Here is a 26,301-nt window from a genome sequence, read left to right as displayed (position 1 = left end):
TTCCCATCATCTCTTTTGACGTGAATTAGTTACATGTCAGTTGTCAACATAATGAGAGAGGGTTGCTCATTTCCAAAGGCAATTAGGAATTTTGTGCTAGCTTAACTGAAAGTTAAAGTTTTTCACAATCATGTTAAGAACAAAAGGGGCCAGAAAACAGCAAATTCACCACTATCAGATTAACACACTGTTTATCACAACATTGCTTAAGATTTTAATAAAAACAGCACCTGTGAGAGTCTTTCTGAAAGCTTAGAATTACCACCACATGGTTTTATTTATTTATTTCATTAAGTAGCTTAAAAAAGAATGCAAAATCACCTTAAGACACATGATGATGCATTCGCTGGGGCCAGAACCACCTTATAGCAACAAACAGGTGAAGACCACCTAAAACTTCAGAAAACAAGAACTGAGTCTGCAAAACTCAGAACACTTTTAATTTCCATCGGAATATTTACAACAACATATGGAAGAGAATTTTACAGAAAGCAGACCATTGCCGTGAATGTACTATCTGTATTCTAATTTCTTTTGAGAGCAAAGATGACTTTTATAAATGCCATTGGCTTTTAGAATAGAATGTATTTTTCTGTGTTATATCTAGATCATTCCACAGATGAAAACACCCTGTGTAACAACCATTTAAATTTTAAAGTCTAAATCTTGATTCCAATATTACTGACTTGTCTCTTGTTAGCACATGAAATACATTTTAACACAAGTTCCAATTCAGAATTTTTGTAAACAACAAAAACAAAAATCTCATGCCTACTTAGTATCACTGTATATTCACAAAAACCAAGTTTCAGGAAAATAAAAAATGATTTACAAAAGGCACTGAATTTAGCAAAAATTGGTAGAGCTTTCCATTTTGGATCAAACACTGGAAATGTTCACAGAGCACCACCAGTGTGTGAGCAGTCACGTACACCCAAGAGAAGTCAGCTCTCAACTCAGGTATGTGGGTGTCTATCGAGGCAGTAGTTCTAAGGTGACCCCCATGCTCTAGGCAGACCGCCCAGAAGGTCATGGACAAAGGGAAGCTAAAATAAATGTAGTAAGGTAAATGATCAGGGCTCAAAGATAAACTGCTATTTTCTGTACTAAAGCACAATACCCTTTTATAAAGAAAATCCAATGGAAGTAAATTTGGAAATATGCAATAAATTTCAAAACTAGAGAACTTAAAGGTCATTTTATTGGCACTACCCCAGCAACTAAACAAAGTAACTGGAACTGCAGGTCCCTTAGGGCTGCTGGCCTCTCAAGTGCTGTGGGACTACTCCCAGGACTCCCAGGACTCCCACGGACTAGAGGATTGACTCCCAGAGAAAAGCTAGTTTTATCTTCTGGTCACTAGCTTAAATGTTTATAATGACCGTAACTATAAATGCTGCAAGTATAAGTCAACTTCGAGGTTCGTTGACTCCTGAGCATCCACCTTGTCAATGGGTCTTACCCACTGGGACCAACTGGCAAAACAAAGATTTTCTATCAGGAACTAAGAAGTCAGAGATCCTTCCCAGAAAAATGAATGAAAGAATGAATTTTGGCACAAAATTCATCTTTGTTGTAAGAATGGAATTGAAGTGAGCACAACTCGGGGCAGCCCCAGCTCCGGCATTTGCCCGGGCTTCTGGCACACACAGAATGGGAATGGTGCCTTACACTTACAAATGCAAACTTAAGTCCACATTGTTATACATTGACAGTTTCCAGAAAATCCGTATCTGGATTTGCTTCCATGAACTTCTCCCAAAACATCAGAAAACTAAATTTTATACAAAACACTAGCATTTTCTAAAAATCTTTTACTCTCAAAATGAGGACTAATAAATTAATCAGAATATATTCTTTTTGGTAGAATTTCAGCAATAAACACATTACCCTTTTTTCTTTAAAAACAAAGAGTAAAATGAGATGCCCAGCAGCTTACACCCACCCTATAAGGCTGTGAGCTGGGCCAGGCGTGCCATCCTGCGGAGGTGGCTCCCACTTGCGGGGCTATAGCGCCCAGCGTTGCCCAGGCCTGGGGAGTGTGTGGGCCCGGGTTTCCCGGGGCTTCTCCCTGGGCTGCAGCTGTGGGGGCAGCCAAGGTCCGGCTGATGAGACTCCAGCTTCCCTTTCAGCGCAGGACTTGGCCAACTGAGGAAACCAAGAAAGGTCTGTCAGCACAGATGGTGATATGGGCCCTGCACCCAAGCCCTGGGGGACCACAGGGCTCCAGTAGAGGTACTGCAACCTCAGAACCACAGGATCTGAAGTCACAGAACACACGACTTCCCAGGAGTCCCATGTGGCTCTGACCAGGAGTCCCTACCCTTCCATCCTAAATCTCCACCTTATCACCTCCTGCTTTCCACCCAAGTGCACACCTCCTGTGTGTGTGGGACGACGCTGCCAACTATGGCCCTATCAGGATGCTGCACGTAAGCCTGGCTAACCAGTCTGCCGGTGTTCTAGATGAACAACTATGTGAACATCTGCAAACTGCGATCGGACCGCTCTGGAAGCTAGCTACCAACAACCCTGTGTTACAGGTTATTCTGTAGGCCCACTGACCTCTGTCTGTCAGAGGGGGAGTAGCACAGGACGGCACTCTTCCATCTGTGTACGGCTGGGTACTGCTGAGGGTCCACGTTGGCATACTCCAGAGCTGCCAGAACATCCCGATCCAGTTTTGATGGCTCCTCTCTACAAGGCAGAAAAAAAGGAAAGAAAAAGCAGAAACACCTGTGATTAAAAAGACTTCCAACACCAGTACTCAAGAGTCCTGCACAGGAGCAGAACGGCAACTGCTGGCCCATCTCTGCCACCACAGGCACCAGCTGTCTCGGCTGATGTGAATTGTGGATGGACAAAGGCCACAGGGGCAGACAGGCCACACTGTCCCACGGGGGAGTGGTGGACCCCTCCACTGCGAACATGCAATTCTGAGCCCCCCCCCCCCCAGGGTCAATGACCACAAGACTGACCCAAAGGGCCTGTCCCCTGGGAAGATGGGTCTTTCTTCCTAAAACACACCAAGTTCTTGGCCTAGTCCTTCTGGGGAGGACTACTTCCCCAGGGAGTACAGCAAGATGTGAACCTGCACTGAAAAGAACACACCTCCCACCAACTTGGACAATCATAACAGAGCACCCAGGGCTACAAAGTCATGAAAGAGATGGGAGCCAGAAAACCACATCCAACCACGTTGTGGGTAGAGAAAAGGTTTGCGAAAACTAGGACAGTGCCATGTGTGCTCACATCCATCCCCCACAGCCTCACCCATGTGCACACGCCCCATTCATACCCAAAAAGGAAGAGCCTCTGGACAGGCTCCTTTGTGGTGGGGACCCCTGAGGGCTCTGAGGACACGGAACCACTCTGCTGAGCCTTGTGCACAGGAGCATCAGGACCCAGACGTATTTTAGCTATTTTGGCCGACATTTCACTTTCTGTCCTGCTTTGGTTATTTCTAAGTGTGTCAACAGCAGGCGGCTCTAACGAGTCACTCTCGACTACGTCCATTCTTGATGTCAAGCTCTTCCTGTCTCTACTTTTTGTAATTTTATTTGGTGTCTTAGAAAAGTTACTTCCTAGATCTTCCAAATTCAGTTTATCAAGCTCAACCGTCAAGCCTGAGACTGATGAGAGGAGAGCTTCCTCTGTGCTCGGGGCCTCTGGCTGCTTCCTGCCCAAGGTCCTGCCGCTGCTCAGGTGGCTAAAGAACCCATTCTTGCTGCTATGGGGACTGGTCAGGGTGGAGGCTTCTATAAGATTGGTCTTCTGCTCCAAGGGAAGGATGTCACACTTCGAGTCCCCAAAAGTGCTAATTGTGGGCTGGGTGTTATTTCGAGCCATGTTCTGCCGATTTTTAATCTCTTCCAAGCTCAAGTCATCATCTTCATCAAGAAATGCTCTCACAGAGATCGAATTGCTGCACTTCCGAGCATGGCCTACAGGGGAGAGAGAGTTCTTCAGAGAGGTGTGTGACAAGAGTCCACAAGGAATCACACAGTGCACCTGCAAATCCCCAGAACCAGCCACAAACCACACTCCTTCAGAGCCACGTCCTCAGGCCCCCAGACAGAAGCCTGCACTGCCCCTTAAGAAAAGCCATGCAGGTCCCTGCACATAGAAACAGCAGCATCCAGGCTCAGCGCAACGCCTTCACAGGCAGGAGAATGAGAAGGAAGCCAAGGTCAAAGGCAGGTGCACGTGGGACGTGACAGTGGCTGGCACCTCCCATCAAACTTGCTACGACACCAGTGGGCTGAGAACAGGAGAAGGCACGTATGTGCTCATTCACATGGACGCAGTTGGTCCACGGCCACAGGACAGGGTCCGAGTTCCAAGAACCTACAGATGTCTGAATGTCCTTACCAAAGGGGTTCTCCTGATGAGAGGCTTCATTTTCTCCTGAGTCCTGTTGAGCCTTTTTGCCTGCTTCCTGGTGAGTGAGATATTCTTCTAGTTTTTGCAGACCCTCCTGGGAAGACAGATCAACAAAACAACCCAGAAAGTCCCAGTACTCGACCCAGGGATACCCCAGCTCATGAGCCAGCTCCCTGCAAGAGTAAGTACAATCCATCAGTTAGAAAACCAGTTGTAAAAAAAAAAAAAAAAAAAACCCACCAAAAAAACCTCACAGATCTGACTGCTCAGAAAACAGCCATTTTATGCTGGAAGTGCCAAACAATGCCTATAATCTTGGTTAGGATTTTTATTACAAATTTGGGGCTATGATAGTACTCTGCATTTCTCAAGCAGGACAAGGCTGAGCACGGTTTCTCTCCTGGACTGTCACTGAATGCAGTGCAGCTGTGGAGAGAGAAGGGGTCCCTGACCACCCACCCCACTCTCACAAGCCAGAGAGGCAACAAATCAGACACAAAACCCCATAACAGACCAGCCTTGTTTCCATATAACAACTGTATAAAGTTGGAGAGGATTCTAGTTTTCCTAAGGCACATAAAAATTTGGAAATCCTTATCAAGTTCAAGCTGTAAACTTGAAACTGTTTGAGAAAAAAATTCTAAAACAATCAATGTAGCTTTGATTTCACTGTAACTTAGCTTTTTGACTAAAAACACTTGTTTCTGGAAAAAACACTTTTCAGGGACTTTTTACTAACAGCTACTAGCCACATCTGCCTCTTGAGTTTTATTTCCTGCCAAGGAGACACCCAGCATATGTCCCCTCATACAGAACACTGCCACACCCTGGACATGCTTCCCATTAGTCTCTGCCAGAGGGACCGCTGTGGTGGACACCTGTGCTACACAGTGTGTGTAACATTCACAGGAAGCAAACCTCAATGAATAAACTTCACATACTCCCCGCCTCACCGTGAACACTTCCCAGAACGATCATTTTGCAGCTGTAATTGGTTTCCGTCCTCAACCAACATATAAGTGCACAGTATACAAAACGACACTGCCACTTGGCTCCTGTTCCTTTGTACAAAGCCAGTCAGTACCTTCCCACCCTCTCAATGCCTCTTTCTGGATCCGTCTTCCTGACATTGTGAAAGAAGCCTGCTTTCTCTCGAGGTGGTGTTTTCCAGAGCCTGCGAAAATCTTCTGCCTGAGGAGAAAACGTACCAAGCTATGCAATGTACCCATCACAGGTAAATGCAGAGACCCATCAGCATCACAGACCCAGCTGAGTACCTCCCGGCATCCCTCTTCCTCCTCATGTGCCCTCCTGCATGGCAGTTAGACCAATAAACAACCAGTGCCTCATTATGACAGCAGCACAAAGGGGCTCTGGCAAGGATCCCTTCCAGTGGCCCACGCTGGGCTGTGAGGCTCCGAGCTGCCCCTCAGGCTCCCAAAGATGAAGCCTCACCCTGAGGTAGACCCTGCAGAGCTGCCTCACCAAGGACCTCAAGTCACTTTCCCATCACATAATAGGAAAATGCATGTCTATATTTTTAAGTCACTTTTTTTTTTTTTTTAAGATTTATTTGTTTAGAGGCACCTGGGTGGCTCACTAGCTGAGCATCTGCCTTTGGCTCAGGGCATGATCCTGGGGTCCTGGGATCGAGTCCCATATCAGGCTCCCCACAGGGAGCCTGCTTCCCCCTCTGCCTGTGTCTGCCCCTCTCTCTGTGTCTCTCATGAATAAATAAATAAAATCTTTTAAAAATCTCCCTGCAGGGAGCCTGGATGCTCAACTGCTGAGTCACTCAGGTGCCCTTAAGTCACTCTTATTAGAATTTTGTTTTATGCAACCTACTCTAACCATAACTCGTAACACTTGTTTTTGCAGACACTTCTATAATTGCAGGTAACTAATTATTTAAAATTATTAACATCGTGGTATCTGGGTGGCTCAGTCAGTTAAGCATCCGATGCTTGGTTCTGGTTCAGGTCGTGATCTCAGGATCTTGGGATCAAGCCCCGTGTAGGGCTCCCTTGCTGAGAGGGGATATTTCCCTGAGATTCTCTCTCCCTCTACCCCTCCCTGCTGCTCTCTCTCTCTCTCAAATAAGTAATTTTTTTAAGACTTTTATTTATTTATGAGAAAGAGAGAGAGAGAGAAAGAGAGAGAGAGTGAGAGACACAGGCAGAGGAGAAGCAGACTCCATTCAGGGAGCCTGATGTAGGACTTGATTCTGGAAACCCAGGATCACACCCTAGGCCTAAGGCAGGTGCTAAACCATTGAGCCACCTAGGCATCCCTGAATAAGTCTTTAAAAATTAAAATAATTATCATTTTTAAATTTCATTAAAATAGAAGGTCTCATGTTTCGTTTTTAAAGATTTTAAGTACTCTCCACAGCCAACGTGGGCTCGAACTCATAACCTTGACATCAAGAGTCACATGCTCCAACCAAGCCAGCCTGGCACCCTTTTAAAATCTTTAACAAGAAAGATAACAGTGTACGAAATACCTCTGCCCCGAAGGTGAACTTCACAGTTTGCAAATGGAAATTTCCTACTGACAATAAACAACCAAGAATATGGAATGGACAGCCCAACTAGACTGGCATGTACCATGAGAAGGGCCACTGATACAGGACAGAAGAACCAGGTGATGATGATATTTAACCCAGGTAAACTTCGCTCCTCTGAAGTATGGGCTCACTACCATATTCACCCTGGCTAACCAGTGAGGAACAGGATCAAGACACTCTTGTTTCTCTAGCAGATGTTCTCAAACCTCGTCACCACCTCAATGGGATTCCACAAGTCCTGATCTCAAGACCAAACACAAAGCAAGCGCTGAAACATCCAGCACTTCTGGTGGGGACAGCCAGGAACTGTCCAGAAGCTTCTACAGGAGCTCACCTTGGACGGGCTCAGGGGCCCTGCAAAGGCTCTCAAGGTCAGAACAGGGTCTCTGGGGCCACCTCCACTGTGGCCGATGTGAGAGTTCTCAGTCGTCTGGTCTGAAGACCACAACTCCCCAATCACCGGAGACGATGTGTCCTCAGCTCTCAGAAGTGGCACATAGTAGTGGCCTGGGAAGAGGAGATACCCTGGTTAAGGCATCTCCTTGGGTGGGTCCTCACCTCAGTGGCATCTGGTAAACAACCCAAGAAACACAGGGGCTTTGCAAGGGATCCAATGATAAAAAAGCTCTGGAGCTAGAGAACCTAGGTGAGAGGCCAGTTTCTGTCAGACCACATTCTTCCTCTGCGGGGAAAATAAAAAGGAAGGAAGAGGAATAGCAAACACCCCTCCATACCCCCAGGTACTAAAAAGACTGAGGCAGGACCTGTATGAACAAGATTAGCATAAAAGTAGGAGCCTGAGAATTGTTAAAAAGAAGTTCTATTTTAATCTCTTTTAACCTTCCTGATCTGTGGAACAATATTCTATCACTGAACACACAATTCAAACGATCTGGCATCACAGGACACTCTGATGTGAAATCTGGACAAAGAATGATAGAGTGTGGTAATGTCACCTGGGAGAGTGGAGCAGGAAAGTGTCAGGACACCACATGCAGATGGATAGTTGTGGCTTTCGTGTGCCAGTCACACAAAACTTTATTTACAAAGATTAGCGGCAGGCTAGGCAAGCATCTGCTGACCCTTGCTTTAAATGAACAGGAACAGAAACTAAGAGACAAGGAGAGACAGCAAATGGGGCCAGGTCAAAGAGCTTCGAGCTTCAAGTATCTGCTGTCATGTCACATAGCAAGTGGGGCCACCAGACTTCTAGTTGCAGATGGCGGGAAAGATGCCTCTGCCACCACCTTCCAAACACACTGGAAACAGCCTAGAGGAAGACAACAGGAAAAGTTCCTTTCTGAAACCAGCCACTTCCATGCTCCCTGAAGCTTCTGACCACAAAGTACGGCCCAGAAGGCAGGGGTGAGCCCCCGTAGACCTGATCAGGAAGGGCTGCCCCCACAGGTCACAGGCTCCCTGGGCAGCCAACAGGTCAAAAGTCAGCCTAGAGTGCTGAGATCCAGGGCCTATGAGGCTGCAGGAAGGAGCTGCCCAGGGAGCCAGGAGAAACAAGACCTGGCGCAGAGGGCAGCACATGGAAGGGCTGACCGGGATCTGAGAAGCCAACCAACTGCCAGATCAAAGAGCTCCAGGCAGAGCCCCTCCCACTCTCCACTCTGATAACTTGCAGGCTGTGCTTGGGCACCTGCTACATGGGACACCTGAAAAGATTACAGGGTGACACCATGAGGAACAGTCAAATGACAGACGACTTGTGGTCTCCCAGAGAAGTTCAAGGCTTCAAATGAGGCATTATAAGACAACAGGTGGCATGTGAGCTGGGGGTTCAGGAAGCAGACCACCCCAAGGTCTGTTACCCTAAGATGTCACCCTGCTTCAGTGAGCAGTCCAGGGCCTTCCCCACTGGTGGTCCTTACATTCCAAGCGCTATGCCCCAACTTACCCTTTAAGTACTCTCTAATCTGCTCCTTCAGTTCCAAAGACTTATTTTTGCTTCTTTCACAGATGACCTGTTTTTAAAAAAACAGTATGTGAACAGTCTAAATCTTAATTTGTCACATTTTATCATTAAAATGATTTTATAAAAACAAAATTTAAAGTTAACAATACAAGGACAATGTCCTAATATTGAAAATTTCATAAAGCCCACAATCAAAGCACATGTGTTTAACAGTATAATCTTTCTTCCAAAATGTTCTGTAAAAGCTGAAGGGGTCAGGACGAGGAGGACAAACTCTGTGAGTGAATTTTATGATCTTTCTTCATACTACCCTCCAGGTTCTAGTTTTCCACATCAGTCAGGCAGGAATAGGCAGACACACGTATAACTTTCAGCTCCATGAACTCCAATGCCCGGGGGCCTGTCTACTGCTGTTGTTTGGCTGGATTAAAACAGAATTCCTATTTAGTGTGGAACACAAGTGTTTTATTCTTGCTACTACAGGAATCAACTTTCTTCCTTAGAGAATTATAGTGACAAGAACATTTTCACTAGAATAAAAAACCAATAACCTTCAAATAAGGAACCACAAAATTACCATCTCTGGCTAGCCTGTAAGAGAAATCAACTACATTGTACCCTGTAAGTAGTGTAACTATTTTTTTGTGAGGTATAGCAAGTGATTTAAGAATACTAGTTACCAAATACCATTTTACAGTGAAAAATATACATACCTATGCACACAAAAAAGCTGAGTGTGACTCATGAAAAACAATGATAATTTCTGAGATGTAGAATAGGGAATTTTATTTTTGTTTATGTGTATTCTAAAGTTTCTATAGAAAATGGGCACTATTTATATAACCAAAGCAACTATAAAAGCAGCATTCACTAACAGATTAGAATCCTTACAGATTCCACTTCAAAGGGCTGGCTGGTTCAGATCAGCTGGCCAACAACAGCTCCAATGCACAGGACAAATCACCGATCTTTCAATTCTTGTCAGATCCTCCTCACCCCCCACCTCACAAGTACAGACACACCTCTGCCCTCTCTAACGCACATTTTGCTCCACTGCCAGCATTAGTCCTGACAAGAGTCGTATGGGTCAGGTGAGAATACCTGGGAGAGACTTAGGGCTGTGCCTGGCACATAATGAGCTAAAAACATGTTAGCTGCTTTCAGCACCATCATCACCACCACCATAATCCTTATTACTACCCACCACCATCCTCACCATCACCACCATCTTCATCACCACCACCATCCTCATCATCCTTACCACCATCTTCATCATCACCAACACCACCACCACCTCCTCCACCACCACCACCAGCACCACCACAACCACCTTCACCATCACTACCACCACCACCTTCATCATCACTACCACTACCCCCTCCTCCATCACCATTGCCTCCTCCATTCTCCAGTTCCCTGGTCAACTGAGGTAATGCATAAGCAGAACTTGATAAAAACTGTGAGATGATGAGAACAAATGACCATCGGTTTCAGGAAGATAAAATAAGCAAACATGGGCAGTTCATTATTCTGAATCAGTTCCTGATTCTACTGATGCGTCTTCTTCATGGTATACCTTACTTAGTAATCATGGTTCTATGGTGTGCTCGTGAGGCAAACATGTTCACAGGGTCAGTGACTGACTTCACAGTAGCTGTGATCAATACTGTGATTTCACATGTTTTCATGTCTAACAGTATACAGTAACAGTATTTTAATAGATACTTACATCTTCAGGAGTTTTATCATACTTATTCCTTGGGTTTTTTACAATCAAAGGGTGTGAAGAAAGCACGTTGACCACATCTGCATTCCCAAACTTACAAGCAAAATGCAATGGCGTGTCATAGCCCTGGGAGAGGTGCAGTGGAAGAATACTTATCTTTAATTATGTTTGTTTCAAAAGGTTGCTTTAAGATAAATATAAGTAACAGAACAAAAATCATCAAAAACAAAAGACCATAAAAAGACATTATTTTTACAACTGAGAAATATTGGCATGTTAAGCGCATACTCACTTTAAGCCTGGACTTGAGGCTAGCCCAGCACCCTAGTAACTGTTGCCTAGTGCCTGGGTGCCCAGGTTCAGAGGGAGCTAACAAATGAGCTAGGGCAAAGTACACTCTTTATGACCATGTCACCATTTCATATAATTTTTCATTTCTTCCCACATGAACCTAAAAAAGTCTGGGCAATTGCCTACAGCAGCATTCTCTGACCATATCCTGCCCTTTTGTCCAGACTGGCAAACCTTCTCAACTGAGGTTCAGAAAGTGAACAGTTTAGGCCTTGCAGACCACCCAGTCTCTGCCATAACCACCCTGCTATGTATGTCTCTGCAGCTATGGATGATCCACAAAGAACGAGCAGGGGGTGCCTGGGTGGCTCAGTCAGTTATGTATCTGCCTTGGGTTCAGGCCACAGTCTCAGGGTCCTGGGATTGAACCCCATGTGGGGTATCCCTGCTCAGCAGGGAGTCTGCTTCTCCACCTCCCTCTGCCTCCCCTCTCCCCCCAGCAACTTGTGCTTTCACACATTCTCTTTTTCTCTCAAATAAATAAATAAATAAATAAAATCTTTATAAAAAAAGAGGGGGACTGTTGTGTTCCAATAAAGCTTTATTTACAAAACCAGACTGTCCTTTGCAGGATCTGCTCTAGTGCACTGTCTAAATTAGGACTTTCTTGATTCATGTTCTACCTGAGACAACTCTACCTCTGTGGCCCAAGCTCTACTAATAGCCTGATCTTCCCTGCTAGGCCTGCAGAGGTGGGAGGATGATGGGGCTGCATGTTAGGGGCCAATGTTTTCACTTAGCATTCAAAACACCCAACCTCAAAGGGATCTCGACACTCTCACTTCCTTCTGGCCACTCCTTTCCTTCATACTACATAACATCCATCCCTAACCCTAACCTGCTTGACCGTAACCTCTGCCCTCACTCCTGCTGGGACAACAGGCTCTCGGTTCTTCTAACACTGCTGGCCAGCCTGGCCCGGCTTCTCACCATGCTGGTCTCTGCCGTGCTCTGGTACTTTCTCAAGAGTCCAAATATTTGTGGCCAACACTGTCACTGATTCCTCTTCTTAGTGAGTTATGGTCAAAGATGGCCCATAACATCTAATTTCAAGAATTTATTAAATGCTTCCTGTAGACATGCATATGCACATTTTTCTGAGAATACTACAGAGACATTAATAAAAAAACTGTGTATTTTCTGTAGGGCACACACTTCTCTGTTATAGTTTTGTTTTTTTTTGTTTTTTTTTTTAAGATTTATTCATGAGAGAGAGAGACAGAGACAGAGACACAGGCAGAGGAAGAAGCAGGCTCCATGCAGGAAGCCCGGTGCAGGACTTGATCCCAGAACTCCAGGATCATGCCCTGAGCCAAAGGCAGACACTCAACCACCAAGCCACCCAGGCATCACTCTCTGTTATATTTTGCAAGTCACACTTCCTGAACATACTAATCAAATTAGGAATCCTTCCTTAAGTCTATCTACTCTTAGTCTAACAGACACAACTCTAATTCTGCTCTTTCTGTCTTATTTTACACTTACTATTGCTTTCATATAACCATTGTTTTCTAAACTTTTACTTCCTTCTATAATCGTGCTAGCTTGGCCAAATTTATCTTTATTCTTCCTTCTCTCTCTTGTTAATTTAAAAGTTATCCTTGCTTTACAATTCTGGAGTTCAATGTGTCATTCGACATGTATCATGAAATAGTAAGTCATGTCCCACTCCAACATGCTTCTGTTATTCCTTCTTGTGACAACCACAACTTTTCAAACTCCTAGACTTGCTCTGAGTTTACAATTCTTGGCTCTAAGCTATCACTAGGTTCTGCTTTATGTAAATAAGTAAAATTCTTCTGTTTTAAGAATTCTTATGTAAGCCTACGCATCGTTAAAAACCAACCCTTTGAAATTTTTAACTCTGCAGGAAATATTCCTAATATTAAGTGGGGAAAAAAAAGATACAGAATCCTAGAATAAAAGGCACCAAAACCCCTTTTTACTTTCTTCTCCCTTCAGGTTGTTACACTGGTTTATCTTCCCATCAAAGCCCAGCTCAGGCCTCTCTGGACAAAGGCCAGGAGGGACATATCCTTGCACAAAGCTGAGAGCTATATGCATCCTGCCTAGTGAGGCAGAGCTCTCGTGTGTGAATGGATCTTGTCATCCATCCCTTTCTAAGCTAGGTGAATTCAATGAATGCACATCTCCTCTCCACATGCAGGGGGATGCAGTTAATAATCACATATGAGAGACATAAGTCTTGTTTAGACTGGCTATGACTCTTCCTACGGCACACTCACCACTTTGTCCGGAGTGTTCAGGTATAGGTCAACGATGTAACAAATGCGCTGCTGCAGCATATTTGGGTCATCGTCTGGGTACATGAGCCGCATAAACTCAGGGTTTTCCAGAGTCTCCAGAGTCAGCTGGCAGATAGAAGCTTGATTCTCTTTGGCAGCAACATGCATAACATTGTACCTACATCCTTCCTGAAATAAAACTACAGATTCTGAGCTTCATTTTTGTCAACCACAGTCTTTTGATGCTAACAATGCTGGAAGCAGGCTTACCTGCACGATGGTTGGATTGTCCCCTGAACCAATGAGATACCGGGGATTACTCCAGGTGAGATTGGAAAAGGTGTCGTCTTCTCCCTTCTCCACAGCTTTTCGAAGTTTGGCAGTGAGATCTTGAGTACGGGGGGTTTTGTAACTGTTGGCACGTTCTCTGTTTACAGTTTCTGACTCAGACAAGTACAAACCATCTGTCATTAGAAGATAGAATTTAAGAACATTTAACTTCACAAACATTTTCTCATCACCCACTGTGTGCTATATGAGGGCAACAAAAATCTTTCCCACAGAGCTTATATCCTAGTTGGGATTAACAAATAAGCATCAATTAGCATATATAGCAGAAGGGCCTGTGTTCAAGCCAACAACATGGCACAAACATACCACTACGGCAAAAGTCCAAGAGCAAAAGGACCTCACTGGACTCTAGCTGCAAAAGGCTTTGTGAAGAGGGATGAGGGCACACCAGCAGCACCTGTACAAGAACTTCCACGAGCAGAGTTCCCATAAAGGCAGAGTGGAGCCAGAAGTGATTTTTTTGTTGTTTAATTACAACCACCTGGGGAAGTCTGAAAGCAATCTCTAGAGGAATATTTTCACAAACTGTAAAGAGGGAAACCTGTAACTGTTCCAAATCACTCTGATTCCTCCCTAAGAAAGACCTATGTAGGGCCAAGTAAGGAAACAGAAAAGCAAGCAGATGAGGTTTTTGACTAAAGGCCTTATGTCCACAAGGAAAAGGTGCCTTCCCGGGAGCCCTAGCCAGCCAGGGCAACAGGACAGCTGTGAGCTCCTGGAGGGGACAAGACAGAGCTGGGCCAAAGTTAGACACTGCTAGGGTTCTGCACAGTGCTAAAAAGAGTTCTCAGAAGACCCTGCTCTGGACCCAGAGTGAGTATGGCCAGATCTCTGACTGGACAGGTCCTATAGGTGAGCTCAACTTTTGCAGGATTATCCGGGTCAAAGCAGATGGCACAGTCCTACAAGTAGGTATAGGCAAGTCTCAGTGCCTAACAAAGCCCCTAACTCCCACGGGCAGCAAGGAGAGAGGGAAACAAAGGGAGCAAAACAAAAGGGCCAACTGTGGCCCCTCTGCTGCTTCTCCTTGGCCTTGTCCTCCCCAGGGCCTGGAGCCAATGCCTGGCCCACTGTCTCTATCCTCAGGGTCATCCCCAGACCAGGTGGCTGACCCATTATCCATGGCCTGGGCCTTAGCTCTCTACTTCCTAGCAAACTGAACTTCTCAAAGGAGAAAACCAATGACAATACATGGGGAAGAAAGCACAAAACACCTGGGGCCCACCTAATAGTAACACCAAGAAGTGAGCTGCTACATAATTTACCTTTCAGTCCACCACTGCTAAAGAGTGGTGCTACTTTCACAGGAGAAAGTGGTAAAGAGGCTTTGCTTGGAGAAGGAAAATAATCACAAATTCCTCTAGCAAATTTCTCAGCATCTTCTCTAGTTGAAAAAGCTTTAAATCGAGATCCTTTGATCATTTTGACAGCTTGCAATGCATCCTTTCTATCCTCATAAACATGAATCCTTTCTGCATGGAAAAAGTAATAGGAAAATTAGAGAGGAATAATCGGAGTCACTATCACAGAGTTCACACCTGAAGGCCCCGGGTTTCATAACAAACAACTGTTACTCAGTTTTTCTCTCATATTTCAGATTTTTCCCTTAAGATTTGTTTCTAAAGATTTATTTATGTATGAGAGAGAGAGAGAGGGAGAAACACGAGGGGGAGGGGCACAGGACAAGGGAGAAGCAGACTCCCCAATGAGCAGTGAACCCAAGATAGGACTCAATCCCAGGACCCTGAGGGTCATGACCTGAGCTGAAGGCAAACACTTAATTGACTAAGCCACCTAGGCATCCGTTAAAGACTTATTTTTTAAAATCAGCTCTACACTCAACATGGGACTTGAGATCGAGTTGCATACTCCACTGAATGAGCCAGCCAGGTGCCCCAATATTTCAGATTTTTAATCTTGAAGAAAAAGGGCCTTAGCTGGTCAAAAGAACACATTAAGCTTGATCATATGTATGGGCTTGGATATAAAGATGTGTATTTTGTACACATATGTAACATATCTAAGGATACTATTTATTTTTTTAAGATTTTATTTATTCATGAGAGACAGAGACACAGGTAGAGGGAGAAGCAGGCTCCTTGAGGGGAGCCCAATGCAGGACTCAATCCCCAGTCTGGGGATCACACCCTGAGCCAAAGGCAGACACTCAACCGCTGATCCACCCAGGCTCTGAGCTGCCAGGTAAGGAAGCTCCCTCACCCCCAACTCAATTCTGCCTAGATTGGCTCCTATGTTCCTTCACATCATAGATAGTCGCTTTGCATTGTGTTCTTGGTGCATGTCTGCCTCAGCAGGCAAAACCTGGGGAGACAGGCTGTGTAGGGGATGTTTTGTTTTTTTTTTTAATTTTTTTTTAAAGGTTCTATTTATTTATTCATGAGAGACAGAGAGAGAGAGGCACAGGCACAGGCAGAAGGAGAAGCAGGCTCCATGCAGACAGCCTGATGTGGGACTCGATCCCAGGACTTCGGGATCACTCCCTGAGCCGAAGGCAGATGCTTAACTGCTGAGCCACCCAGGCATCCCAAAAATGGGTACCTTCTGACCCAACACTTCTACTTACCATTTTGTGAAAATAAAAATAAGGTACATTTTTATATAGAGATCTGTGTTACTTTTAAATGAAAATATACCAAAAATAAAAATCTGAATTCAAATACATATATATAAATAAAACATAGGTGAGTCAGGAATAATGCACAAAAGCAGTTATAAAGTGGTTAATCCTAGTGACTTAAGATTTGGATGTGGAGGAAGAAAGAAATTTCACTTTTACAATATTTGTTTTGTAAAAAGCAACTATTAGGGGGATCCCTGGGTGGCTCAGCGGTTTAGCGCCACCTTCAGCCCAGGGCGTGATCTTGGAGTCCCGGGATCGAGTCCCCGTCGGGCTCCCTGCATGGAGCAGGCTTCTCCCTCTGCCTGTGTCTCTGCCTCTCTCTCCCTCTCTCTGTGTATCTCATGAATAAATAAATAAAATATTTAAAATAAATAAATAAATAAAAGCAATTTTTATAATAAAGATTAAAAATAAATAGAAATTGCATCATGACTATTTCCAGTGTCAAGATTCTTTAAAAAATTCTTATGGTTGGGGATCCCTGGGTGGCGCAGCGGTTTAGCGCCTGCCTTTGGCCCAGGGCGTGATCCTGGAGACCTGGGATCAAATCCCACGTCGGGCTCCCGGGGCATGGAGCCTGCCTATGTCTCTGCCTCTCTCTCTCTCTCTCTCTCTCTCTCTCTCTCTCTCTCTCTCTCTCTTCCCCTCCCCCCCCCCGTGACTATCATAAATAAATAATAATTTAAAAAAAAAATTCTTATGGTTGAATAATATTCCATTCTACTCATGGTACATAATATGTCTAACAAATCTCCTATTTTGGAGTACTCCCACAAACGGTATCACAATAATGATAGTCTATAATTTCTGACATTCTAATCAATACCAAGCTTTCATTAACTCTTTCCAGTGCTATCTACTTTAGTCTTCTTTAAAACTGCAATTCTAGGGGCACCTGGGTGGCTCAGTCAGTTAAGCATCTGACTTCAGCTCAGGTCATGATCCTGGGGTCCTGGGACCAAGCCCCGAGTCGGGCTCCCTGCTCAGCATAGAGCCTGCTTTTCTTTCTCCCTCTGTCCCTCCCTCTGTTCGTGCTCACTTATGCATGCTATCTTCCTCTCTCAAAGTCTTTTTTTTTTAATTGCAAATCTTTGATGTTGAAAACTACTTATAACTGTACTAGCCATTTACATTAAAAGGTATTCAGATTATGCTGAAAAAAAAAAGGGAAAAAATTTATCAGCAAATAGTAGCTAGTCAAAACCTATTTGTATATGTAGCATGTCTCAAAGAATCCAATTTTCTTCATTTTTAAAAATTCACATATACAGGCAACCCTCTCGAGTCCCCCTCGCTCTTTGGGAGCTTTGTACTATGGCTCAAAAAACTTCACTTTGCTGCCTATCAAATTAATTAACTAAAATAAAATAATTTTAGTGACACCTGGGTGACTCAGCCATTTAGCGCCTGCCTTCAGACTAGGGTATGATCCTGGAGTCCTGGGATCGAATCCCACATTGGGCTCCCTGCATAAAGCCTGCTTCTCCCTCTGCCTGTGTCTCTGTCTCTCTCTCTCTCTGTCTCTCATGAATAAATATAAAATCTTTAAAAAATAAAATAAATTTTTTTGTTGTTTTTGTTTTTTAATATTTTTTATTTATTTATGATAGTCACACACAGAGAGAGAGAGAGAGAAAGAGAGGCAGAGACATAGGCCGAGGGAGAAGCAGGCTCCATGCACCGGGAGCCCGACGTGGGATTCGATCCCGGGTCTCCAGGATCGCGCCCTGGGCCAAAGGCAGGTGCTAAACCGCTGCACCACCCAGGGATCCCAAAATAAAAATTTTTTAAATGAAAATTCACAAACACATTTACAAACAATTCAGCAGAGTTCTACATAAAAATGCTAACAGTGGGGTACCTTGGCAGCTCAGTGGTTGAGCATCTGCCTTTGGCCCAGGTCATGATACTGGGGTCCTGGAATCGAGTCCCACATCGGGCTCCCCACAGGGAACCTGTGTCTCCCTCTGCCTGTGTCTCTGCCCCTCTCTCTGGGTCTCTCATGAATAAATAAATTCTTTTTTTTTTTTAAAGGTTTATTTATTTATTTATTCATGATAGGCATAGAGAGAGAGAGAGAGAGAGAGAGAGGCAGAGACACAGGCAGAGGGAGAAGCAGGCTCCATGCTGGGAGCTCGATGCGGGACTCGATCCCGGGACTCCAGGATCATGCCCTGGGCCAAAGGCAGGCACCAAACCGCTGAGCCACCCAGGGATCCCGAATAAATAAATTCTTTAAAAAAAATGCTAACAGTGTCTCACTTGGTAAAATTATGGTGATTAAATTTTCTCTGTGGTTCAAGATTTTCAACATCACATTTCCCTGCTGTCCATGTACCATCTGTGTAAGAAATACCAGATGTGGGGCATCTGGATGGCTCAGTCAGTTGAGCATCTGCCTTTGGTTTGGGTCACTGATCTCAGGGTGCTGGGATGGTGCCCCCACATGGGTCTCCCCACTCAGCAGGGAGTCTGCTTCTCCTTCTTCTCCCCACTTATGCTCTCTCTCTTTCAAATAAATAAATAAAATCACTTAAAAAGAAAGAAAGAAATACCAGATGCTTGTTACATTACCATTTCTCGCTGGGATGTCCTCATATGCTGGGCACACCCCATAGTACAGAGGCTGCTCCACAGAGGCCCTCACCATGGCTTTGTGGCCACTGACCCCAGTGGTGGCACTGAAGGGCATGGAGCAGGTCTTAGATGTCATGACATCTTCTTCTGGAGGATTCAAGCCCATGCTATAACCAAAATCTCTGTCTTCAGACAAGCCAACCTGCTCAGCCTGGCTTCCTACAGCAGACTTCAAAACCCTTTGTGCATCCTTGCTTAGAGTGGTGGCATCTGAGGTGTCAAGGCCAGGAGGATATGAAGGCAGTGTTCTTCCATGTTCTAATAAAGCCTGAGCCAATTTTTTCTCAAAAATGAACCTTGTGGTTGATGTAATGGGTCCACATTTCAATCCAGCTTTCACAATTTCTTCTCTAAGGTCATCGGGATTCAGAAGTTTCAGTCGTGCCAAGATGGCATCCATTGTCATTTCACCTAGGCCCAAGAAAACAAAAATCAATCTGATGGCTAAAAGTACATCCTTTCTCATTAAAAAACAAAACAAGGGATCCCTGGGTAGCGCAGCGGTTTGGCGCCTGCCTTTGGCCCAGGGCGCGATCCTGGAGACCCGGGATCGAATCCCACGTCAGGCTCCTGGTGCATGGAGCCTGCTTCTCCCTCTGCCTATGTCTCTGCCTCTCTCTCTCTCTCTCTCTCTGTGTGACTATCATAAAAAAAATTAAAAAATAAAAAAATATCCAGCAGTAGCAATAAAGCTGGCTTCAGTTTCATTTCAATCCAGTTTCTCCTTATTTTTTGTAGTCTTTGAGCCCTCTATGAGAACTTTCTGAAGTTTCCTGTTTCAAAATTAATAAACTAATAAAAAATTAAGCAGTTTCTGGTTCATTTGGATAAGAATGTCAGAACCTGCTACTATTACATGATATACTAACATTCCAAGAAGGTAAGCACCCTGGGGAAATAAGCACACTCATTTTCTCTAGAGTGTAAGTGGGACAAACCCAAGGAAGGCAACTGAACAATATCCATCAGAAATCCAACTCCAGAAACAGACCTACAAATATATTTGTACTTTATTCCATAAAAAAAGGGAAATTTATTTATGCAAAGATTTAACCAGAGGAGCCACAGAGATAGCTCTGGCAGTCACTCTGCTAATACTGGTAACAAGTAGCTCATGTTTAACGTTTTGGGAGGGTCTTTCCAAATGCCTAGCTCTAGTGTAAGTGCACTACATGGCTAAGTATTTAATGGTCATAATTCTTCTGTGTGGCAGGTATCATTACTGTTCACCCCCCACTTTACAGATCACAGAGACACTAAGTAACTTGTTCAAGTTACACAGCAACCCAACAAGTGGGTGTGAACTGAACAAGGGTTTTAATGGAGACCTTTGGAGAAAGAGCAGGTAAACCTATGGATTATAGGCTTAAGCATGGTCAGCAAGAATTGGGAAGAAGGTAAGAAATAACAGGGGTGGAAACAAGGGCTCAGATTAGAAAAACTGGAGGTCTTAAGGACAGATGGACCAGATGCCATGGAGGGGTGGGGGTTGAGGTATTGCAGTCAGCCTAGGATAACAGCCAGATTTCCAGTCTAGTTGCTTATGAGTGACTTCACCTGAGATAGAGAATGCTAGAGAGAGAAAGATGAAGACCTAGGCACTGAGCATCAGAATCACGTTACTGCCACCAACTGGGCATTTCAGTTTTCAAGTCCAAGATTTACAAGTTCAGAGTGAATAACAGGTCTGGGAGTCATAAGCGCATAGATGGTGATTTTAACACCAATAATACACCAGGTATAACAAGGAACAAATACAAAGAATTAAAAGAAGAAACAGAGAAACTTCTAGAAGGGATGAAAAAACAATTACACACGGTAATCAATAAAACCAAAGAGTAGAGAGTTTTAAAAGACATATTTGCAAATGAAATGATGGGACATCCAAGATTAACTTTAAGTTACTCTAGGGGCACCCAAGTGGCTCAATTGGTTAAGTTTCCAAATCTTGATTTTGGCTCAGGTCATGATCTTGGGGTCATGAGATGGAGTCCTATGTAGGGCTCTGACCTCAGCAGCAGTCTGGTTGAGATTCTCTCGAAAACAAATAAATCAATCTTTAATTAAAAAAAAAATACACACACACACGTATGTATTTTAAAGGTTTAACCAGAGGAGGTGTATGTATACGTGTGTGTGTATATGTATCTATCAGGAGAGCTGGGATCCCTGGGTGGTGCAGCGGTTTAGCGCCTGCCTTTAGCCCAGGGCGCGATCCTGGAGACCCGGGATCGAATCCCACGTCAGGCTCCCGGTGCATGGGGCCTGCTTCTCCCTCTGCCTATGTCTCTGCCTCTCTCTCTCTCTCTCTCTCTCTGTGTGACTATCATAAATAAATTAAAAAAATTTTTTTTTAAAAAGGAGAGCTGGGGAGGGGGCAATGACAAATAAGATTCACAAAATATTAATACCTTTCGTAGCCAGGCGATGACTACAAGCAAGGAATTCATTATATTACCCTATTTCTGCGTATTTTTTTATTTTTACTTTTTTTAAAAGTAAACTCCAGGGATCCCTGGGTGGCGCAGCGGTTTGGCACCTGCCTTTGGCCCAGGGCGCGATCCTGGAGACCTGGGATCGAATCCCTCGTCGGGCTCCCGGTGCATGGAGCCTGCTTCTCCCTCTACCTGTGTCTCTGCCTCTGTGTGTGTGTGTGTGTGTGTGTGTGTGTGTGTGTGTGACTATCATAAATAATAAATAAAAATTTAAAAAAAGTAAAAACAAAAAGTAAACTCCATAACTCAGCATGGAGAGCTCAATGCAGGGCTTAAACTCATGATCTTGAGATCAAGACCTCAGCTGAAATTAAGAGTCAGAGCTCAACTGACTAAGCTACCCAGATGCCCCTGTGTATTGTTTTTCTAAGCTTTTAATGCCACCACCCCTTCCCAATTCCAAGATTTCAAAAATGGCTGTTACTTATTTGCAAAGAGGATATTATCCTTTTAAACAATGAATGTACTGCACAGTCCCAAAAACCTGCCAAAGATTTTGAAGGGGGGCAGCCTACTGATCACAGGATTCTACCCAGGGAGGGTACCTAAGAAGATTCCCTTTATATGTGGATATAAGAGCAACAGAGGTGACTCAGTGGTAGGAAACTGATATGAAAGGCACAGGAAAGGTAAAAGCCACAAGCAAGGGGGAGGACGCCTGGGTGACTCAGTCGGTTGGGTGTCTGCCTTTGGCTCAGGTCATCATCCTAGAGTCTGGGGATGGAGTCCCACATCCGGCTCCATGCTCAGTGGGTAGTCGGCTTCTCCCTCTGCCCCTCTCCCTGCTTGCGCTCTTTCAAATAATTAAAATCTTAGAAGAAAAAAAGCCACATGCAAGGGATTGGGACAAGTGGGGCAGACACTGAATAAACAGAAGAGTTGTATCCATTCCTACAAAAGTCTAGTTTTCCCATGTCATTGCTCTAAAGCTATCTTTCTAACCTGAGCTAGTGTGAAAGGGGTTTTGTCCTTGTATCTAGTCAAACAGTAAGTAGAATAATTACATCACAGAACTAACTGTGTGAACTTGGACAAGTCATGCAAACTCTAAGCCTGTTTCCTCATCTGTAAGATGGATATAACAGCTCTACTTCTTAGGCTGCATTGAAAATTAGATAAAATAGGGCAGCCCTCGTGGCTCAGCGGTTTAGTGCTGCCTTCGGCCCAGGGCCTGATCCTGGAGACCCGGGATCGAGTACCAGTATCAAGTCCCACATCAGCTCCCTGCATGGAACCTGCTTCTCCCTCTGCCTGTGTCTCTGCCTCTCTCGAATAAATAAATAAAATATTTAAAAAAAAAAAAAGAAGAAGAAGAAGAAAAAAGAAAATTAGATAAAATAATACATGAGAAGTCTGTGCTGCTGTGTTTGACACTGACAAATTATCCATAACTGTCAGTTCTGGTTACTAAGTTATCAAGTAACACAGGCTTATTAATCTTGCAGAACACATAATATGCTAGAAAGTCCATTTGAATAAAAATAATAGTGGGTTTTAATACACTGTAATTAGTATTCATAACACAAAATATAATTGTTTATGTGTACAAAATAAAGAATAAAGCAGCAACAAATGAGCTTGGGTACCTGCTGGTGGTGGAGGGGTAAAAACTGGGTAGAAAGAATGGACAGAGGGCCAGCCCAGGGAAGGGCAATACTTCTCAGTATCACTTCATAAAAGTTTCTTTCAGAAACATGTTTGTGATTCACATACTAAAAAATAAGAAACAAAAAGATGGGGGAAGACCCCAAGTGGAATATAAATCAAAACAAATGAGTTCAACTGCATTACAAATTAGAAACATAAGGAGGGAGAGAATACCTAGTAAATGAACAACAGTATAGGACTGTGCACTATACAGGTCAGCAATTCTGAAGCTACCTTATGCCTACTCTAGGAATCAGCAAATAACTGGATAGCTGCTAGCAAAAGCCAGGTTCCTTAGGACCAAAGGGAGCTACAAACAAGGGGAAGGAGAGGCCAGAACAGGGGTCAGCAAATTGCTACAAAGGGTGCCAGGCTAAGGTTGAGACCTGTGAATCATAAGGTCTCTCCAACACTCAAGAAAAGCTATATATCCAGTAAAACTTTACAAAAATAGGAGGGGGCTGGATATGGCTGACAGGATGAGGTTTGCTGACTCCTGGGCTAGAATCCAAAGTAGCTGCCCGACCCTGATTGACCAAGACACAGATCAAGATGACAATTTGGGAAACCCAGTCAAGTCTGCAATGTGAATAATGAACACTTCCAGGTTGTCCCCCTTATGGTGATTACATAATATACTAACATCAGGGAATATAAGTGAATGGTATACTGATTCTAACTTTTTATTTTGAAGATATTACAAACACAAGTTCAAAAATAGTATGGGCAGTTCCCAGCATCCCTCACTGGTGACATCTTACATGCTGCAGCACACCAGAAAACTGACACGGGCTAGGCTTTGCCACATCCTGCATCACTCTGCTCTTCATGTGGAATTCCAGGACCGTCCACCACATGTATAAATTCAAAACCGACTACTCAGTGTTCCACCACAACAAAGATCTCCTGCCGCCCCTTTACAGTCATGCTCAACCTCCTCCACTGTCGCCAAACTCTGGCAACCACTCATTTGTTCTCTATCACTGCCACTTTTCAAGAACGTTATCATAAATGAAATCATACACTACAGACCTCCACAGATTGGCTTTTTTCAGTCAGCACAATGCCCCAGAGACCCAGCAGCATTTCCCTGCCTTTCCACTGCTGTGTAGCACTCTACGGTATGAATGTGCCACACTCTGTTTAGCCGTTCAGCCCTCAAAAGACATTTTGAGCTGCTTCCATTGTTTGGACACAAGTAGTTATAAACAGTCACGTGGGTTTTTGTGTAAAAGTAAGTTTTCATTTCTCTATGATAAATACTCAGGAAAGCAGTGCACAGTTACATTTTTGAGCAACTGCCAGATTGATTTCAGAGAGGCTGAACCTTTAACCTTTCCACCAGAGACCCAGTAAATGAGAGACCGTTTCTCAGCATTTCTACCAACAATTTGTGGTATTTTTATTTTAACCACTTTAATAGGCATAACATCTCATTGTAAGTTTTTTTTAAGATTTTATTTATTTATTCATGAGAGACAGAGAGAGAGAGGCAGAGACACAGGCAGAGGGAGAAGCAGGCTGGGAGCCTAATGTGGGACTCCTCCCAGGCCCGAGGATCACGCCCTGAGCCAAAGGCAGACGCTCAACTGCTGAGCCACCCAGGCGTCCCTGTAGGTTTAATTTGTATTTCACTCTTGGCTGGTGATGTTGAGCATCTCTTCATATGTGTATTTGTGTAACATCTTTTTGTAATTTTTTATAAGTCTAAAGTGACTTCAAAATAGAAAACTTAAAAAGGAAATTTTTAATAAAAAAAGACACTCCAAACCTTAATCTCTTAGCTCCATGCTCTACTGGCCACACACATCACTTAGCTTTAGTATCTGGGGAACCGGCCGTCTTGGTGTCCTGCAGTAACCTGGCACAGGGTGGACGGTGTCCCTGGACAAATCAGCATGCTATTAACTCAAGATGTCAGCTAAAACTTTGTTAAGGGGATGACAGAAGGTAAAACAATCAGGATGGGGGATAGCTGGACCTGGGGGGAACAGGCCGCTGCCCCAAACCGCGTAGTCTCAGCCAGAGCTAGGAGGCCTGCCTCGGACCGTCTGGCTCCTCTGCTGTAAAGCCAGGACAAGAGAAGCCAGTCACCCCTATGGACCCTGTTAGCCATGAGACTGCCAGCTGGACTCCTCAATTTTACTTTCTGGGAGCAAAATCTCCTCCTACCAGAGCACTTAAGGAGGGATTATCGCTCATCCTCCAGAAAGAAATCAGACTTTCGCACAAAAGGGTAAACTAAGCGTGACTGAAAAGGGTCCCGAGGGCATGCAGCGGGCCCACCAGTCCGTGCTGCACGGGACGGGGGCGAGGATCGCAGGCCGCAGGGCCCCAGGACGCCTCCGCCACACAGGGATCCCGCACACAACCACCGCCCGCAGACTCAGGCCCGGAGCTCCCAGCTTCCCCATTGTCTGATTGCTGAAGACTCCAGAGTTTCACTCTAGGCCTTTCCCAAAACACCAGCCTCAGGCCGGGGAGGGAGAGGGCGGGGGGGGGGGGGGGGACAGGAGGATGGGGGGGGGGGAAGGAAGGGAGAGGGGAAAGGGTCGGGGAAGGGGTGGGAGGAGGGGAACGGGTCAGGGAGAGGGGAAGGGAGGGGAGGGGCCAGTGAAGGAGGAGAGGAGAGGGGCCGGGGAGGGGGCGAGGCAGGCCAGGCCAGGCCAGGCCAGGCCAGGCCCAGGCCAGCGAGCGGAGGGACGCGGGCGCCGGCGGACAGGCCTCACCTGGGGCCGAGGTCGTGGCCGCGCCAGCCAGTGGGGCTGAGGGCCCACTCCGGGCCAGGCCCTGCGGCCGCTTCTCCAGCCGCCGCACCAGCCAGCGTACCGCGAAGAGCAGCACCGAGGCGCCCAGCAGCTCCCAGGCCAGGGCCGCCCACTCCGCCGCCGCCAGCCGCGGCCACAGCATCGCCGCCGCCCGGCCGCCGCCGCCGCCGCCGCCGCCGCCGAGGACGAGGCCGCCCGCCTCAGGACCCCGCGCCCCGGGCTGCCCGCGCCCCTGCCTGACGGCGCCGTCCCGGCGGGGGGGTGGCGGGTGCGGGCCCGAGACTGCTCGTGCGGAAGGGGAGCTCGCACCCGCGCCCGGCGGCCCGACGAGGAGCGCGGCCCGGGACCCAGTCCCTGGTGTAGACGGGCAGCGGAGCGCGCCGTCGGGCAGCGGCGCGGGCAGCCCGGGGCGCGGGGTCCTGAGGCGGGCGGCCTCGGCCCCGTGCTCGTCCCCGTGCTCGTCCCCGTGCTCGTCCCCGTGCTCGTCCCCGTGCTCGTCCCCGTGCTCGTCCCCGTGCTCGGCCCCGTGCTCGGCCCCGTGCTCGGCCCCGTGCTCGGCCCCGTGC

At 45.6% G+C, this 26,301-nt stretch overlaps 1 protein-coding gene across 2 annotated transcripts; it reads right to left on the bottom strand.

The window, feature by feature from the left end:
* Positions 1-245: 245 nt before the first annotated feature.
* ANKLE2 (ankyrin repeat and LEM domain containing 2) lies at positions 246-25,890 on the bottom strand. 2 transcript variants are annotated; one of them, XM_038574610.1, is made up of 14 exons: positions 25,697-25,835; positions 24,739-24,851; positions 18,763-19,236; positions 14,813-15,019; positions 13,467-13,660; positions 13,197-13,385; positions 10,603-10,725; positions 8,856-8,922; positions 7,284-7,456; positions 5,468-5,574; positions 4,372-4,556; positions 3,299-3,944; positions 2,566-2,697; positions 1,818-2,148 (listed from the first exon to the last, which is right to left on the bottom strand). In XM_038574610.1, the coding sequence occupies exons 3-14, from the start codon at positions 19,229-19,231 to the stop codon at positions 1,947-1,949; spliced, it is 2,694 nt and encodes an 897-aa protein (XP_038430538.1). In that variant the 5' UTR covers positions 19,232-19,236; positions 24,739-24,851; positions 25,697-25,835; the 3' UTR covers positions 1,818-1,946. The 2 variants fall into 2 exon arrangements, with proteins under 2 accessions (XP_038430536.1, XP_038430538.1); XM_038574608.1 differs by lacking the exon at positions 24,739-24,851 and having other exon boundaries at positions 246-2,148; positions 25,697-25,890.
* Positions 25,891-26,301: the final 411 nt, after the last annotated feature.

This window comes from Canis lupus, chromosome 26 (assembly GCF_011100685.1).
Source record: "Canis lupus familiaris isolate Mischka breed German Shepherd chromosome 26, alternate assembly UU_Cfam_GSD_1.0, whole genome shotgun sequence".
Taxonomy (NCBI): domain Eukaryota; kingdom Metazoa; phylum Chordata; class Mammalia; order Carnivora; family Canidae; genus Canis; species Canis lupus.
The sequence above is the reverse complement of the archived record's forward strand: the minus strand, read 5'-3'. Positions and strand labels throughout refer to the sequence as shown.